This window comes from Oratosquilla oratoria, chromosome 17 (assembly GCF_046742065.1).
Source record: "Oratosquilla oratoria isolate Oo_2021 chromosome 17, ASM4674206v1, whole genome shotgun sequence".
Taxonomy (NCBI): Eukaryota; Metazoa; Arthropoda; class Malacostraca; order Stomatopoda; family Squillidae; genus Oratosquilla; species Oratosquilla oratoria.
In genome coordinates, this window is record NC_134793.1 from 4,415,629 (window position 1) to 4,431,859 (window position 16,231).

The 16,231-nt window shown below is 37.7% G+C and overlaps 2 protein-coding genes across 7 annotated transcripts in view; one reads left to right on the forward strand and one right to left on the reverse strand.

Moving 5' to 3' along the window:
• The window catches only part of LOC143034354 (MIT domain-containing protein 1-like), a 30,249-nt gene extending 15,964 nt beyond the window's left edge, over window positions 1-14,285 (reverse strand). Inside the window, exon 1 of one of the 2 annotated variants that reach the window (XM_076200297.1) lies at window positions 14,034-14,285. The gene's annotated coding sequence lies outside the window, so the exon portion shown is untranslated. Of the gene's footprint in view, window positions 1-14,017 lie in introns of both variants that reach the window. The other variant, XM_076200296.1, reaches the window with a different exon arrangement.
• A 245-nt stretch (window positions 14,286-14,530) lies between these two features.
• LOC143034355 (uncharacterized) overlaps window positions 14,531-16,231 on the forward strand; it is a 99,786-nt gene continuing 98,085 nt past the window's right edge. For all 5 annotated transcript variants that reach the window (XM_076200298.1, XM_076200299.1, XM_076200300.1 and 2 more), the window contains exon 1: window positions 14,531-14,705. In XM_076200298.1, the coding sequence (XP_076056413.1) occupies window positions 14,543-14,705 (163 nt within the window). In that variant the 5' untranslated portion in view covers window positions 14,531-14,542. The remainder of the gene's footprint in view (window positions 14,706-16,231) is intronic.

Consider the following 16,231-nt stretch of genomic DNA (forward strand, 5'->3'; position numbering starts at 1 on the left):
CATGGATGGGGTGGTATGGGAGGTGAATATAAGAATGATGGGCACAGGATTGGAGATGGTTTGTAAGCATGGAGGGAGGTGGAAGAGCCAGTTGTGTTTTGCTGATGACACTGCACTTGTGGCTGAGTCAAAGGGCCTAAGGCAGTTACTGTTGGAATGTGGGAAGGTATGCAGCAGAAGGAACTTGAAGGTAAATGTGGGTAAATGTTAGGTGATGTGGTGTACAAGGGGTGAGGGTAGCAGTGAGTTGATGGAAGTCTTAAAGGTGAGAGGCAAGAGGAAGTGGATAGTTTTAAGTATTTAGAGCCACATGCAGCAGGTAATGGAGAAGTGAAGGCAGAGGTAAACTGTCATGAGGAAAGCAAGCATGTTTCCTTTTTTTCAGTTGGTTGTGCTTGTGTTATATGGGATGGGTAAACAAGTTCTTGTATAGAACTGTGTCTATAATTTTCATGTATTCTATGGAGAGAATTTTGGTTTCTGTATGCCAATGTTCTATTGCGGGTAGTTTAGCACACCCTGTTATTCTTAACGCTTCATTTTGTACAGTTTGTAGGGTGTCTATGTTTTCAGTGCAAGACCTATTTAATCCCACTTAACTGGCTACAGCCATCTGGCAGGCTCATAGATCACTCATGGAAGAAGTATCAAGAGCAAGAATAGTAAACCAGTGGAACATTCACTCTGAGAATGCTGTCATGATCTAGTGTCAATGCATTAAGAATAATTATGACAGATATGACTGAAAGACAAACCATCCTTTAATATTACTAGATTCACTTGCCTCTTTAATCACCACTAGATGAGTGATGAGTGATTACTGGGAACCATACTGTGGAGGCACAAGTGTGGTTCTCAAGAAGTCTTAATGTGACTTGTGGACCAATTCAGTAGCTGTTACCAGCTACCTGGGTATTGGGTTTTCTACAAGAAAGACCTGGGGTAACAGATAGATAATCAAGTCCTGTTCATGTATTGATGACACATATTCACCTGATGTACTTCAATGTTTGCAAAGAGGTTGTCGTTAGTGGTTACCTAAGGGTCCTTGGGTCTCTTTGTCCTCATGGTAGTGCACTTTAGTTAAACTCTTAATACAATGCCAGAAATTGTCCTTCACTGGTTTGGTTATATTTTCTTCCATACAGATAAAAACCATCCAAACAAATTTACTGGCTACCTCTCTTTAATGTAATTACTTTCATACTTATTGAATAGCTCAGAGAAAACTAACATGACATGTAGTGAATGCTAGGTTTGTACTAAGCTCCCCTTCTAGGGTAGGCAATTCAACTGTTTCATGGATTAAACTTAGATCAGCCTCCCTGTCACTTTTAAAGTCCACCAAGTGTAGCCACACTGGCTCAAACATCCACCCAGGGTAGCCTCCCTGGCCCAAATATCCACTTACTAGGACCCTGCAAACATCTACTCAAGATAACCTCCCTCACCTGGTTAGCAAGCCCCAGTCATAGTAATTCAAGTTTAGTTGGAAGAAAAAAATCATAAGTGGCCCACAATTGTTGGCATGCTGTACCACCACTATATAGCAACTGAGGAACTATGGATATGAGCAATGGTCAGAATGCATTTAATTACTTGGTGATTGTGGTGTATTGTGAATGTCATGGGTCAATCCATGAATGAATAGTGAGTCCCCTAAAGAACTGTGTCAAGTCCTTTTGAATGCCTCAATAGTAGGAGAGCTCACAACATTAAGTGGAAGGGCATTCCAGTGGTCGATACCTTATACACTGAAAAATCTGTCAGCAGTTCTTGGATGAATGGGATTTGAGAATTTTGCACATGTGGCCTCTAGTATGGGTGGCTGGAGAAGTGATGAAGAGGTCAGCTGGAGAGACAATAGGTTGCTTATGGAAGATTTTCCAACATTTAATGAGGTCAGCTCTTAGTGGCTAGCCTTATACAGAATAGATGTTGAGACTTCTGATGGTCAGCATAAATAAGGTAAGAAAGTCCGGCTATTTGCTTAGTCCAAGGACACTGAACATCTTCAAGGGGTCGCAAATCATCCAAGCATTCCATCTTCCAGACTGTGAACCCAAACCCTAGCAAAGGTAGTTGTCAGTTTTATAGATAATAAGCTTATCTATTTCAATTTAATGGCATTTTAAGAGACTCCCATCTTTATAACACCTCTTGGGTGTGAAAGTTGATAATCTAATCAATTTTACCAGTTTACAAGATTTTGTACACTTTATTTTCTACATCACTAATAGTAGTTTATTTTTATTTGGTATGTGTTGTTGTGTGAAAGTGGCAGTTGAGCAAGTTGTGCTAATATTATTAATCTACATCACTAATGATAATGTTTCTTTGGTACATGTATATCTCCTTCATGACACATCTATCATCACAATAACTGACTGCTTGTTCACTGCTCAGTTACCCAGGGGCACGGATTCTTTCCTTAAATTTACTAATAGTTGGAGAGGTGACAACATACTCAGGAAGTGCATTCCATAAATTAACAACTATCTATATACCAAGAGCTTTTTCTCCCTTACAAGGGAGGTAGTCAAGTCAAAGGCATATACTTACTCCCACCCATTCCACTACCCTCCATCACCCTTTCCTCCCTCTTATCTTAGCTCCTCATGGATGATGGGTCATCCCTGTATCCTGCCCACTATTCTGGGTCAGAAGCAATGTAGCAAGACACAGTACACCCACAGCAAGGCTGCCTCACTTAATCAGTGACCCCTCCCCTCCTCTCCATCCCCTCATGCAGAACAAGAGACAACATGGAGAAAATGCTTTGGGCTGTGTCAAAATATCATTCACACGTAAGCACACCCTACCCCCATCTTCCCCTGCCCTTTCCTTGCTTCCATAACGGTATCATCTATACACAGCCACTCTCCACTCATCCCTATATCCTCCCTTCTCCCTTCTTTGCTCAACAGGCATTCCCCTCCTGCTCAATGCCCTCTTCACCCCATCCATCCATCCCCTCAAGTTCACTCCCTCCATCTCTGCCTTCCACACCTCTTTTACTAATTCTTCTTCACTCATTTTTTCCATGTCCAAACCACCACATTGTTTGGGTTTTGGGAGTGGGGAATCCAGTGGAGACATCGGTTTTATGATTGAAGGCCAAGGGAACAAGTTAGGGTGAAGGTCAAGGTCAAAATTGACCAAAAACGACCAAAATTGTTCTTTAACAGACACAGTGAAGAAAACCTCAACTTCAAACATAAAATCATCCAGTTAGGAAACCTATATAATTTAGGGGGGATATAAGAAAACAAGTATTTAATATTAAGAAATTGTATTTTCAATCATAATGTATGTATTATGATCAATGGAATGCTAAAAACTGAAAATACAAAACAACACTTGTTACTTTCGAGGGCAACAATATCTTTATGAGTATGATGAGCATTGGTCAGACAGTGATAGGGTTTTTACAATGCTCACCTCCCTTGCATTTGCAGTACTTGCAGCAATAGATCCCAGCTACCAGCAGATACACATTGTGTGCACACTTGCCATACATACAAGGATCTGGCATACCTTCTGGTTTTGAGATCACAACATCAGGAACTAATAAATTGTTTCTTCTTAAAAAATCCATCAGACTCAGCATTTAAAATTCAGGGTAGCATCTCTAAATGGGGCTTGAACCCAGAATTGTTGTTGCTAATAGCTTCAAAGGACATGTTTCCTTGCATTAGGCAATAAGAAGAAAAAAAAAAAAAAAAAAAAAAAAAAAAAAAAAAAAAAAAAAAAAATAATAATAATAATAATAATAATAATAAATAATAATAATAATAATAATAATAATAATAATAATAATAATAATAATAATAATAATAAATCATTAAAAAAAAAAAATAAAAAATGTCCCCACCCACCTACGAAAATATGCCAGACCAAATTACTTTTCTATATTTTATTTAAAAAATTATTATTTACCACCTCGTCAACTGGTGTGATGAAGTCCTGGTGCGCTAAATGCAACAATGTAAAAAAATATCAGTGTAATCACAACTCCATCAGTTGACAGGTTGACAAACAACAATGACACATGCTCTCTGGCTCTCCTCATGCAATGCTGACACTTCTGGGTCCAAAAAGATAATCATGTTTCTCGCAGTTTCATGCCAAAATACAGTGGAAAAATACCATTTATTGTGGTGACAATCACTTGCAAAGGTTGTACTACTCCTGTGAAAGATTGGTTCGGCTGTTTGCCCAAAAATGATGTCTCACTGGATGACTTTTATATGGAATTCACTAATGGATATTTTGATATCTTGTTCATTCTCAGAAATTTCTAAACAGCCAGAATTCAATGATAACATATGTAACATCCTTGATAAAAAGGATCCTAAACTCATCTAGGACTTGTGAAAACACAACCATGGACACCCTGAACAATACTGTTTCTCAAACAGTGTCAAGCATACATAACTTCATCTGTGGAAACTGCCAATGACAATAGACATCACAATGTTGTAAACAATGATGATGTCTTCACTTATCTTGCAAAAGCAATGAGTGTTCGAGACTTACGTGATCAAGTTACCAAAAACTGCTCAGAAGGATCCATCCCAAGTATCCAGTGGCTCAGACTACAGTTTTGGCCTCTGTATCCATCAGCTAAATCATCAACTAGATACACTAGGAAGTTGAAGGTGAAATTTTTTATACAAGCACACCAGCTCAGACATCACATAGATGCTCATTATGCATCTACACTTTTCCAATACCAAAAGGAATTTGTTCTAGAATTCAGAGATCATGTTTCCTTTGACCCCCTTGATGATAAATATAACATTAGGGCTGGAGAACCTGGCTAATCCAGTTGTGGAGCAGGATAAAAGTGTCATTGTCTCCAGAGGGAAGAAATTGGCAGTTAATGATCATGTCACCATACATCTAAGCCTCACCCCTAGTGTTTGTCAGATGATCAACATTCTAGAGACCATAGATGAAAGTTTTCACCATAGCAGGGTATTTGTAATGTTAAAAGAGAATGCATTCCAGCCATCCACATCCACTTGCCACATAACTGAACTACAACACTTGCTTACAGATCTCAGTCCAGTCAAACCTCTCCTGCTACTTTATATTGATGGTGGACCTGATCATAGACTGACATACCTCTTCATCAAGATGTCACTCATAGCTGTCTTTTTGGAATTGGATTTAGATTTTCTGTGCACTATTAGGACACCACCCCAGCAAAACTAGAAAAACCCAGTGTAACACATCACAAGCATCCTCAAAGTGTTTGAACCATGCATGAAGCTGAACATGAACAAGACCTGAAACATTACAATATTCTCAAGTCTATATGAGCTTTCAACTAAAATCCCAGGGGGGGAAAGGATGAGGTAATAGGTAATGTAAGTGGTTTTTGAAAAATTATGGATTCCATGATCCAGAGACTCAAACTAAAAGATCACTACTTTGAATCCAGGGACCCTGCTACTGACAAGATCAATTCTCTCTGGGAGAATGTACTTAAGATAAGTAAAAAAGTTCAATTATAAACAGAGCTCAAAGAGGTGCTAAGATAAGAGGGAGGGTGGAGTGGTGTGGAGTGTTTTCAGGGATGGAATGGGTGGGAATGATTTTATGCCTTTTCCTTTTTGGCTACCTCCCTTGTAAGGGGGAAAAAGCCTTGGTATATGTATGTATGTAAAGATAATTTCTTTATGGTGATACATGTGCATAAATTTTGTTTTCTAGATAGATGAATCATTAACTGCTGATGATTATACCAAGCAGCAGATTAAGAAATTCCTAGCCTTCCTGAATAATCACTACATGTTCAGTATTCTGAAGTGCAATGAACTTACCTATACTGTTTGCAAAAATCCTCAACTATCTCAAGAGATCTTCCATGACATCCATCACTTACCTGACCCTATACCAGATGGGAGTAAATATAAGCCATTTGAAGAACTTTCTGTAAAGGAAAAGGTATGTGATAAATCTCTAACCTCTTAGATTTATCATTAATCTCAAGATTTGTTAATTACTGCATTGCAGGGGGATAGTTAAGTGCTCTCTTGACTCTTTCCTCACAACCAAATGAAGATATGTGTATCAGTAGTTGAAATTTTCTTGTAACAGGTTTTATTTATTTTCAGCATTTGTCAATAGGGAGTATCATACACTTACTGTTTTACCTTTTTATTGCAGGTTGAAACTACAGAGCATTACCTACCATCTGCTACTTCTGCTATTGAAAAGGGTCACAAGTGTCCATTTAATCCAACAGTTTGTAATACCAAGAATGGGGAACTGTCATCCAGTGTCAGGATTGTGGAAAATGAAGATGTCTCCACCCCAAGAAAAATTTGGTTAAGAAGCAGCAGGATGAGCTTCAGGCTCTCCTTGAGACCTTGCCATACAACTGTGGTAGTAGCTTGACCTCTGATGATGAAGAGGACAGTAAACTCCTTCACAATGCCTTCCATGTTTGGGAATGACCTTCACATGTTGTTCAACACAGTACATGCATTAAGGGTAGAATCCTTGATTGTCATTTAACATCTTTTTGAAACTACAATGTATACAGTGGGTTCATTTCTAATACTGTTCTCCTCTTCATCATCAGAGGTCAAGCTACTACCACAGCTGTACAGCAGGGTCTCTAGGAGAGCCTTAAGTTCATCCCACTGCTTCTTAACCAAAATTTTCTTGGGGTGGAGGCATCTTCATTTTCCATAATCCTGACACTGGATGACAGTTCCCACATTCTTGGTAGTTTGAGCTGTTGGATTAAATGGACACTTGTGACCCTTCTCAGTAGCAGAAGCAGCAGATGTTAGGTATTGCTCTGTAGTTTCAACCTGCAATAAAAAGGTAAAACAGTAAGTGTATAATATTCCCTATTGACAAATGCTGAAAAAAATAAAACCTATTACAAGACAACTTCAACTACTGATACATGCATCTTCATTTGGTTTTGAGGAAAGAGTCAAGAGAGCACTTAACTATCACCCTGCAATGCAGTAATTAACAAATCTTGAGACTACCATAATGAATAAACCTAAGAGGGTAGAGATTTATCACATACCTTTACATAAAGTTTTTCAAATGGCTTGTATTTACTCCCTTCTGTCATAGGGTCAGGTAAGCTTACCTCTCAGTGCTGTGCAAATATCATGGAGTGGTAATATTGGTATTTTCACTCCTGAGTTCCAGATGAGCCAGAGCTCCTGGGGGGGCCTAGATCTCTTCAACTGACTGTGATGTGATATAACAGGCACACAAAGACATCAGTGTCACCTGATGACATTGTCAGGGATGTAGGTCCTTTCCAATGAGTTAGAATGTCCTGCACATGGAACATCATCCTGTCATCTGCTTTCTCATGAGTGCAGTTAAGCCAAGGGAATGGAGATGCACATCCAGCTAATACAATCCATGCCTGTGGTGATTTTTAACATCTTTAATTTGTCTTATTTTTCAGTACTATAGCATTCAATTTTTTGAAATAGTTTTTACAACAGTGGTCATGATACTGGATATGAGCTGTAAAAACATCATCTACTTCCTCCATTCCTGCTATTTCATGGTCCTTGAACAACATGGCTGCACTTCGTAGTTTTTGGGCCATTGGTTTTTTACAGATTATGAACAATGTGTGCATTTTCTTCTGTTTAACTGTCTTCCAATCAGCACCACAAAATATACGGACATTTTTAGTTACAATGAACTTTAATCTCTTACTACATCATTCAGCCATATCATTAATACAGCCTTGCTGAGATGATTCTGTTTGTTCTAATGGCTGAGTTATGTTGCCAATGTTAGCTATATCCCTTTGAAAATGCCTAGCAAGATGAGGTGTGGTAATTCATAGTATCCTGTTCTTGCACAGTCAATTGAAGTATCCTAGTAACTCAAATGTCATCACTGTCTGTTTGTTTGGCATGTGAAACAATAACATCACGGCCAATCTCACCACTGGAAAGGTACTCTGATCACTACTTCTTCTTCTTCTGGCATAGGATACACACCTTTAGATTGATTGGCTTAGGTTTACATGTAGCAGAAGGAGAGATCAGGAGTACCTCATCCTAAAAAGAAATAACAATACTACTGTTATGTTGCTACACAAAACTAAGAATAAAGCTTATATTAAATTGTGGGGTGACGAGGTTGGATAGAATAGAATGATAGGATCTGTAGTACCTGTGAAAGTAGTGGAGGTGTTGGTGAAAGCACAGAAAAAAAGGAGACTACATTGGTTTGGCCATGTAAAGAGAAGAGATGAAGACTACATGGGAAGGAGAGTGATGGAGATGGAGGTACAGGGCAGACGCAGGCGAGGGAGACCCAAGCTGTGCTGGAAGGACAGACTGAGAGAGGACCTTAAGAAGAAACAGCTGAAGGAGGAGCAGGAGATGGACTGAAACCAGTGGAGACGACTAGTGAGGAACGGCGACCCCATATGAAAATGGGAAATGTCAACAGGAAAAGAAGAATTATACTAATATAATTGTATATTAAGAATTAATGAAAGCCAATTCCTTAAAAACAAATATCATCACAATGATACATATTTGTTACCACTTGTCATGTTTCCTGTGAGTGTGACATGACCTTTGTCCTTATTCCTTGTGTAAAGGATACTAGCAATCAGGTCACTGTGTACCCTGTGGCTACAGGGTGCTGTATCTAAAAATAGTTGTATCACTGGATGGAAATTCCCAACATGGGGCAGTAGGTGATGGTTATGATATTCTAAGTACTAGATACAATTCCAACAGTGTTCTCTATCTGATTCCTGTAAATGTAGATATACACACCAAAACCACTATTCTAGGTAGGTCATATAGAACATGAGTTATGACATAATATGCAAAATAACATTAAAACTGGTAGCCATCTTGACTTTTTTTGGCATAGTAGAGTTAGAATTAAGGGTGGTAATGTGTAAAGATTTTGGTAAAGAAATACACATAAACTATAAATCACTGGTCCAATTTTATTGAAAATTGGAATACTAGAGTTTTATGGGTCAACAAATCACCTAAGTATGTCAAAAACAATGTGGAATGTCTCCATCATACCAAATTTGCCTTTTCATGGCAACTATCAAGTTGTCAATTTAGAGATGATCATCAGTAAAATCCAAATCACTGACCCAATTGACATGCAACTTGGCATGTGAAGGTTTTATGGGTCAACAAATTACCTGACCATGTCAAAAACAATGCAGAACCTTCCATCTGTACTATTCTTATTAACACCTATCATGTTGCCATGGCAACTATTGTCAATTTAGAGATAATCATCCATAAAATCCAAACCGCTGGCCCAATTGACATGCAACTTGGCATGTGAAGGTTTTATGGGTCAACAAATCACCTGAGCATGTCAAAAACAATGTAGGGCCTTCCTTTTATACTATTCTTACTAACACCTATCATGTTGCCATGGCAACTATTGTCAATTTAGAGATAATCATCCATAAAATCCAAACTGCTGGCCCAATTGACATGCAACTTGGCATGTGAAGGTTTTATGGGTCAAAATTCATACCATAATGATATAAGTATTATTTGTCAACAACACCCTTTACATACTTAAACGTAAGTATCAGACATTGATTGGATGACCCTTGAACATGGCCATATAGGTAGTCGCTTGATTGATTTTCTTGGTGACAATTACTTAATTCAGCATATAAAAGAGCCCACAAGATATGGAAACTTACTCGATCTATTGATCACTAGCCGCGAAAGCATGGTAACTGATGTAGAAGTCGGTGAATCTGTTGCAAATAGCGATCACAACTTAGATTCAAACTCCTAAATTTTTTTAGAATAGATGCTTGTGTTTCTAAAACACCCAATTTCAGTAAAGCTCAGTTCATAGGACTACGTCAGGAGCTTCAGCTTACAGATTGGGAGACAAAATTAAACGAAAGACCTGTAGATCAGATGTGCGAAATTTTTCAAAATACGCTCACTAAGATGATTCAAACTTACATTCCTTTTAAGGACAGACGTCCCCCAAATCAGGCTCGACAAAGAAACTGAAAAAAGTATTGCTAAAAAGAGACGGGCTTATAAGAAATATAAGTGGTCGGGTGCATCTAATGACTATGAAAGTTATGTATCAATACAGAGAGATTTAAAAAAGACAATAAGAAAAAGAAAACGACGATATGAAATGAACATCGCTGATAAGTCCAAAGAGAATCCCAAAGAATTCTATAGTTACATTAGAGATAAAAAGGTTGTTAGGAATCAGATTGGTCCACTATTATCTGCTGACGGTCAACCTGAATATTCAAATGAAGGAATGTGTAATATCTTAAACAAATATTTTAGCTCGGTATTCGTAAACGAATACCTCAAAGTGAACTCCAAACTGAAACCTGTGAAAAGTCTAGGGTAAACTTATTCACTACGGTAAATATAACAAAAGAAAAAATAAAAGGTGTATAGATAAACTCAAAGTTAATAAAACACCAGGGCCTGACAGTTGGCATCCAAGAATCTTAAAGGAAATGAAAAATGAGATTGTTGTTCCATTAGAAGTTATTTTCAAGAAATCCATCATATCCGGAGATGTCACAAGAGAATGGAAGCTAGCTAACGTTACTCCCATATTCAAAAAAGGTGACAAAAAGAAACCAAATAACCATAGGCCTATAAGTTTGACTTCAATCGTAGGAAAAATAATGGAAACTATCATCAGAGATGCTACTGAACATCATTTAGAAAGTAACCGTTTGATAAATGATAGCCAGCATGGTTTCAGACGGAAACGTTCTTGCGTAACTAACTTACTCGAATTCTACAATACAGTTATCTCGAATTATGACAAAAGACACAATATAGATTTAATATATCTAGACTTTGCAAAAGCTTTTGATACCGTCCCACACGAAAGACTACTTACTAAATTAGCTTTACATGGAATAAATGGTAGCCTATTAGGTTGGACTAGTAATTGGTTGAATGGTCGAAAACAGAGAGTTGTTTTAAATGGAAAAACTTCTTGATGGAAAAATGTTACAAGTGGAGTTCCTCAGGGTTCCGTTCTTGGGCCACTTCTATTCATAGTATATATAAATGATATAGACCATGGACTAAAATCTACTGTCTCCAAATTTGCTGATGATACAAAACTGTGCGGAATGGCAAATGATCACTTAAACCAATTAGATATTCAAGAAGATTTAGATAAATTATAGCAATGGTCTGAAAAGTGGCTAATGAAATTTAACACAAGTAAATGCAAGGTAATGCACATAGGTAAAAATAACAGTAAGTACGATTACAAGTTATTTGGAAATTCGTCAACAAAAGTAGATAGTGAAAAAGATCTCGGCGTAATTATCAGTAATGACCTCAAATCATCCAAGCACTGTATTTCAGCCTCTGAGAAAGCAAATAAGATTCTAGGACTGATTGCACAATCTTTTGATTTCAAAAATCCATCACTCATTAACAAGCTATATAAATCGTTAGTTCGTCCACATTTGGAATATGCTGTTTCCGTATGGTCACCGAATCTCATTAAAGACATTGACAGACTGGAAAAAGTACAACGGCGAGCTGCAAAACTGATTCCAAATATCAAAAATAAATCATACGAAAATCGACTATAACATATGAATCTGTTTTCCCTAAAAAAGCTTAGACTCAGAGGTGACTTGATACAGGTCTTTAAGATTCTAAAGGGAATTGACAACATCAAAAGTGACATTGAATGAGAATCAGACAAGAAACAATGGTCTCAAACTGTCCGGAAATAGATTCAATTTGGAAGTAGGTAGAAACAACTTTGCCAACCGTGTAGTTAATGAATGGAATAAACTTCCTGCACAGGTAGTGCAATGTAGTTCAGTTTGAAGCTTTAAGAATCATTTAGATAAATACCTAAGCAAGATGCTGTAATGATTATAATTTATTTTATATTATTTGTTTTTGTTTTGTTATCATTTGTCTGTTTGATTTTCATTTATTATTAGTTATATGTCAAGGGCTGAATGGAGAATGGTTGTATATGGAAAATGTTGTGATGCATGAGGTGGATTGGATGGGGGAATGGGGGTGTGGTAGTGTGTGTGAGCAAAAATTTTTGACGCAGCCCGAAGGGATTTCTCCCCGTCCTCTCCTTTATATGGGGGGACGGAGAGGGGGGGGGGTCGCCGATTTAATGAAGCGGCCTTGCTGTGGATGTGCTGTGTCCTGTGACACTGCTTCTGACCCAGGGCAGTGGACAGGGTGCAGGGATGACCCGTCATCTAGGAGGTGCTAAGATGGGAGGGAAGGTGGAGGGGTGTGGAGTGTTTTCGGGGATGAAATGGGTGGGAATGTTTTTGTGCCTTGTCCTTTTTGGCTACCCCCCTGGTAAGGGGGAAAAAAGCCTTGGTATATGTATGTATGTATATGTCAATTTATTATTATTTACTATTTACCTGTTTGTTTATTATTTAACTATACCTATGCATTTATTTATGTATTTTATTTGTTATTTACATTATTATAGTTTTTATTTATCATTTTATTATTATTATGATTTTTTTTCGCATCTGACCTAGATATTGACCAAAAGGTCTCCTGTCGGCATGCTCTGCCTTTGTAATCCTTTGAGAATCTCAATATGTTGAGTAGGCATTTCTCTACCAACCATTTCTCTACATTGTTCATTTATTTTGATACATTGTTCCGGTTGTTTCATTACATTGTTCAGTTGTTTCGCTACACTTTTTTCCACATTTGTGATCCAAATATGATAAAAAATACGATGTGTGCAGGTTTATGAAGTAACTTTGTAGGCAACAGAAGAATTTGCCTGAGGCAATTTGGTGAGATAAAACAGTTTTTATCGGACCTTGTTTTATGCAATCATCAGGCAGATTATCCGGCAGATAATTATGAAACAGTAACTTATCATGCACATTACTATTAGAATACCCATTCGTTTCATGCACATGACATTCTACTGTCATCTACAAAATTACTTAATAAGCCTGCACACATCGTCACATTCAGATCACAAATGCGAAAAACTGTGTAGCAAAATGACCAAACAATGTAACGAAACAATATACTGTAACAACCAAACAATGTAGCGAAATGGTTGGTAGCAAACTGGCCACGTAGCAAAACGACCAGATACCAGGCAATGCGAATTTTTCAACAGCAAATGCACAGCCGCGTCATTACCAACAATTTCAAAGTTGCTCATATTCGGGAGAAAAGAGGCTAAAAAACATTATTATTACATTAAATATTTCATACATTAATTTCTTACCTTTAAACTTTTACTTGGAAAACTAATTTGCCTCGGCTAATATCAAAATCTGCATTTAAATCGGTAAAAATTAGTATAGTCTTCAAGAACTGAGCATACATTTCAAAAACAGCAAGACAATTTAGAAATTTTCCGCATGCGCTGAATGCTTCAGGCATTCATTCCGCGGCATACACGTTTGAATGGGTCACAAAAGATAGTGATGTAAACATTACCTCCACGATGGAGGTGTTGCCTGCGGATTTGCATGTACCTAACCACAGTGACAGCTAAAACATGGATCACTATCAAGTGATCACAGAATAGAGTCGTCGACAATTGGATTATGATATCTACTTAAGTGTATTTAAGTGTAAGTGTATATACATTTGGTTGCATCAATTATATGTAATGACAGTCCCCATTATCTGTGTGGGGGTCTAATCTAATTTCCTCTGCCTCTGGCAAGAACTGGCACCTGACCCTGGCTCAAATGTCCTAGGGATCTTGTCCTAAGCCAAATATCAACAACATGAGACACCAGAAGCGTTCAAATACTTATAGGGAACTGATAAGGTTTCATCAATGCTGTGTCATGCCTCTAAAACTACAATAAGATCCTTTCCAAGACCAATAATAAGGCCAATTCAATATATTATTTGGTTGTATGGTGCTCCTAGTATTTCTCTGACTAAAACATAATTCTACAGCTTTGTATCATAACAAATATCACATAACCGTAACTGCAATCAATATTATTTATCAACAAACTTACACAGATATTTTTCAACCTTTTCACACTTTAACCTCATCCATATTCCAGTGAATATTTCCCTGAAGAGGTATGTAAACAATACTCTTGTGCAGAATGTTTTGGCTTTATTCCATGTATTTATTCAATTTTTCATTTCACAAAATATATCTATATTAAATTTCGATTTTGTTTATATTTATATTTCACCCTCCATCTAGCATGAATTGAAATATAATGCAGCCGGATTGAAAAATAAATTAATTCCAAGCGATCATTGCTACTGGAAACTGAGTCTTTCCTGATTACATGAAAATGCAGATACTAAAACCCATCTATCAGTTAAGAATATTTATATGCAAATATTAAATACAAATAATGTTTTCCTAGTAATGTAACTTAAAGTATTAATTGCAAACTATGAAAATATGGCATATTTGCTGAGGGGTAAAATACAAAATCCTAGTGATGTTATAACTCATGCATCTGTAAAACGTAAGCGAAATCCGGCACAATGCATTATGGGTAGTCGAATCAACAATAACAATCATGGCGTTGGGCGCGGAGGACAATTTATTCGATCAAATAACTTTAGAGCAGAAGAAAAACATTCCAGCAACCGTTCTAACAAAATTACAAGATCGATGGGAAATTAAGATTAAGGAAGTCACATCTTTAAGGATAGAAAATGAAAAACTCAGAACAAATACAGGTAATTTACGGCAGAATGTGACAGAGCCGCTGCCCACCCGTGACCGAGTCAAACCAAGCATTGAATGTTTACAATTGAGACAGCATGTGAAATTTTGTTTTAGTTAGTCATTGTTAGTCATGAAGTAAGTGCATTAGCATAACTCAGCTGTGCTTTTGATGTTTTGGAACCTGTTCATTCAGTATTCTATTAAATTTGGTGCAAAATATGTGAGATACCGGGATTGCATCATGACGAGGAGGCCGTTAGACTCGCGTTTATCTGAAAGTACAAATATAAGATGCTTTCATTCTTTAAAATTTATTCGCATAAATAATTTTCAAACAATAAGTATTGTAACTAATTATACTAGAAAGTTATTAGACAATTTAACAATTCATAACAATGATTTATTATTCCTGGAATAATTTTTCCTGTACTTAACTTTATATTGTAGTCAATTCTCAATATTAGAAGTTAATTTTTTGCCTTCCATCAACCAATTTGCTTTTTTGAGTCTTGAAATATATTCATGGTAGTTGAATGAATGTATATCATACATTGCTGTGACATGAGGACAGTACCAGTGATGATGTCTCCCTGTCTCTTGGTTCATGTTCTAAACAGAATGCCCTCACTTCAGTCTGACACTTTCTAGATTTGGTCCAAAATCTCCAAGGAACTGAGCAGCTAATATGAGTTGACATGGTCTGAAATCAGTGTAGTTGGTGTAAGGTCCGCTCAGCCCATCACCAACTTGGCCCATCTACAGCAATCCCTTGTAACCTTGTTATTTGCGGTCTCACTAATTGCCGAACAAACCGAACAAAACCGAGAAAAGCCGAACAAAACAACAAAACCCAAACAAGGACGGGTTTTGCTCAAATGCACACTTCTATATATATATATGGTTGCATTATTTGAACTATTTTCTTTAAAATGTGTGATTTCCATGTAATATGATCAAAGAGAAGTTACGTTTTTATCCTCTGCAATTTTACCGACCCCAGCTACGATTCGTCCAGCCCGCCGTCTATGATCACTGGTGGTATGGATCAAACTACACTCTTTTAAGTTTCTTACTGTTTCTTACTGCTGGATAGAGTGAGAAATAAGGAGGTGAGGAGGAGAACAGGGGTGAAAAAGGAGCTGGGAGATAGGGTTGATGAAAGAATATTAGGATGATTTGGACACATGGAAAGAATGAGTGAAGAAAGACTAGTAAAAGAGGTATGGAAGGCAGATGTGGAGAGAGTGAACATGAGGAGACGTCCTAGGATGAGGTGGATGGATGGGGTGAAGGGGGCTTTGGGGAAGAGGGGAATGTCTGTTGAGGAAGGAAGGGAGAGGACGGAAGACAGAGGTGAGTGGAGAATGGTTGTATATGGATGATGTGATTGCATGAGGAGGAATGGGCGGGGGTGGGCGGTGAGGTAGTATGTGTGAGCAAATTCTGACGCAGCCCGAAGGGATTTCTCCCCGTCCCCTCCTTATATGCAAGGGGGGATGGAGAGGGGGGGTCGCCGATTAAATGAAGCGGCCTTGCT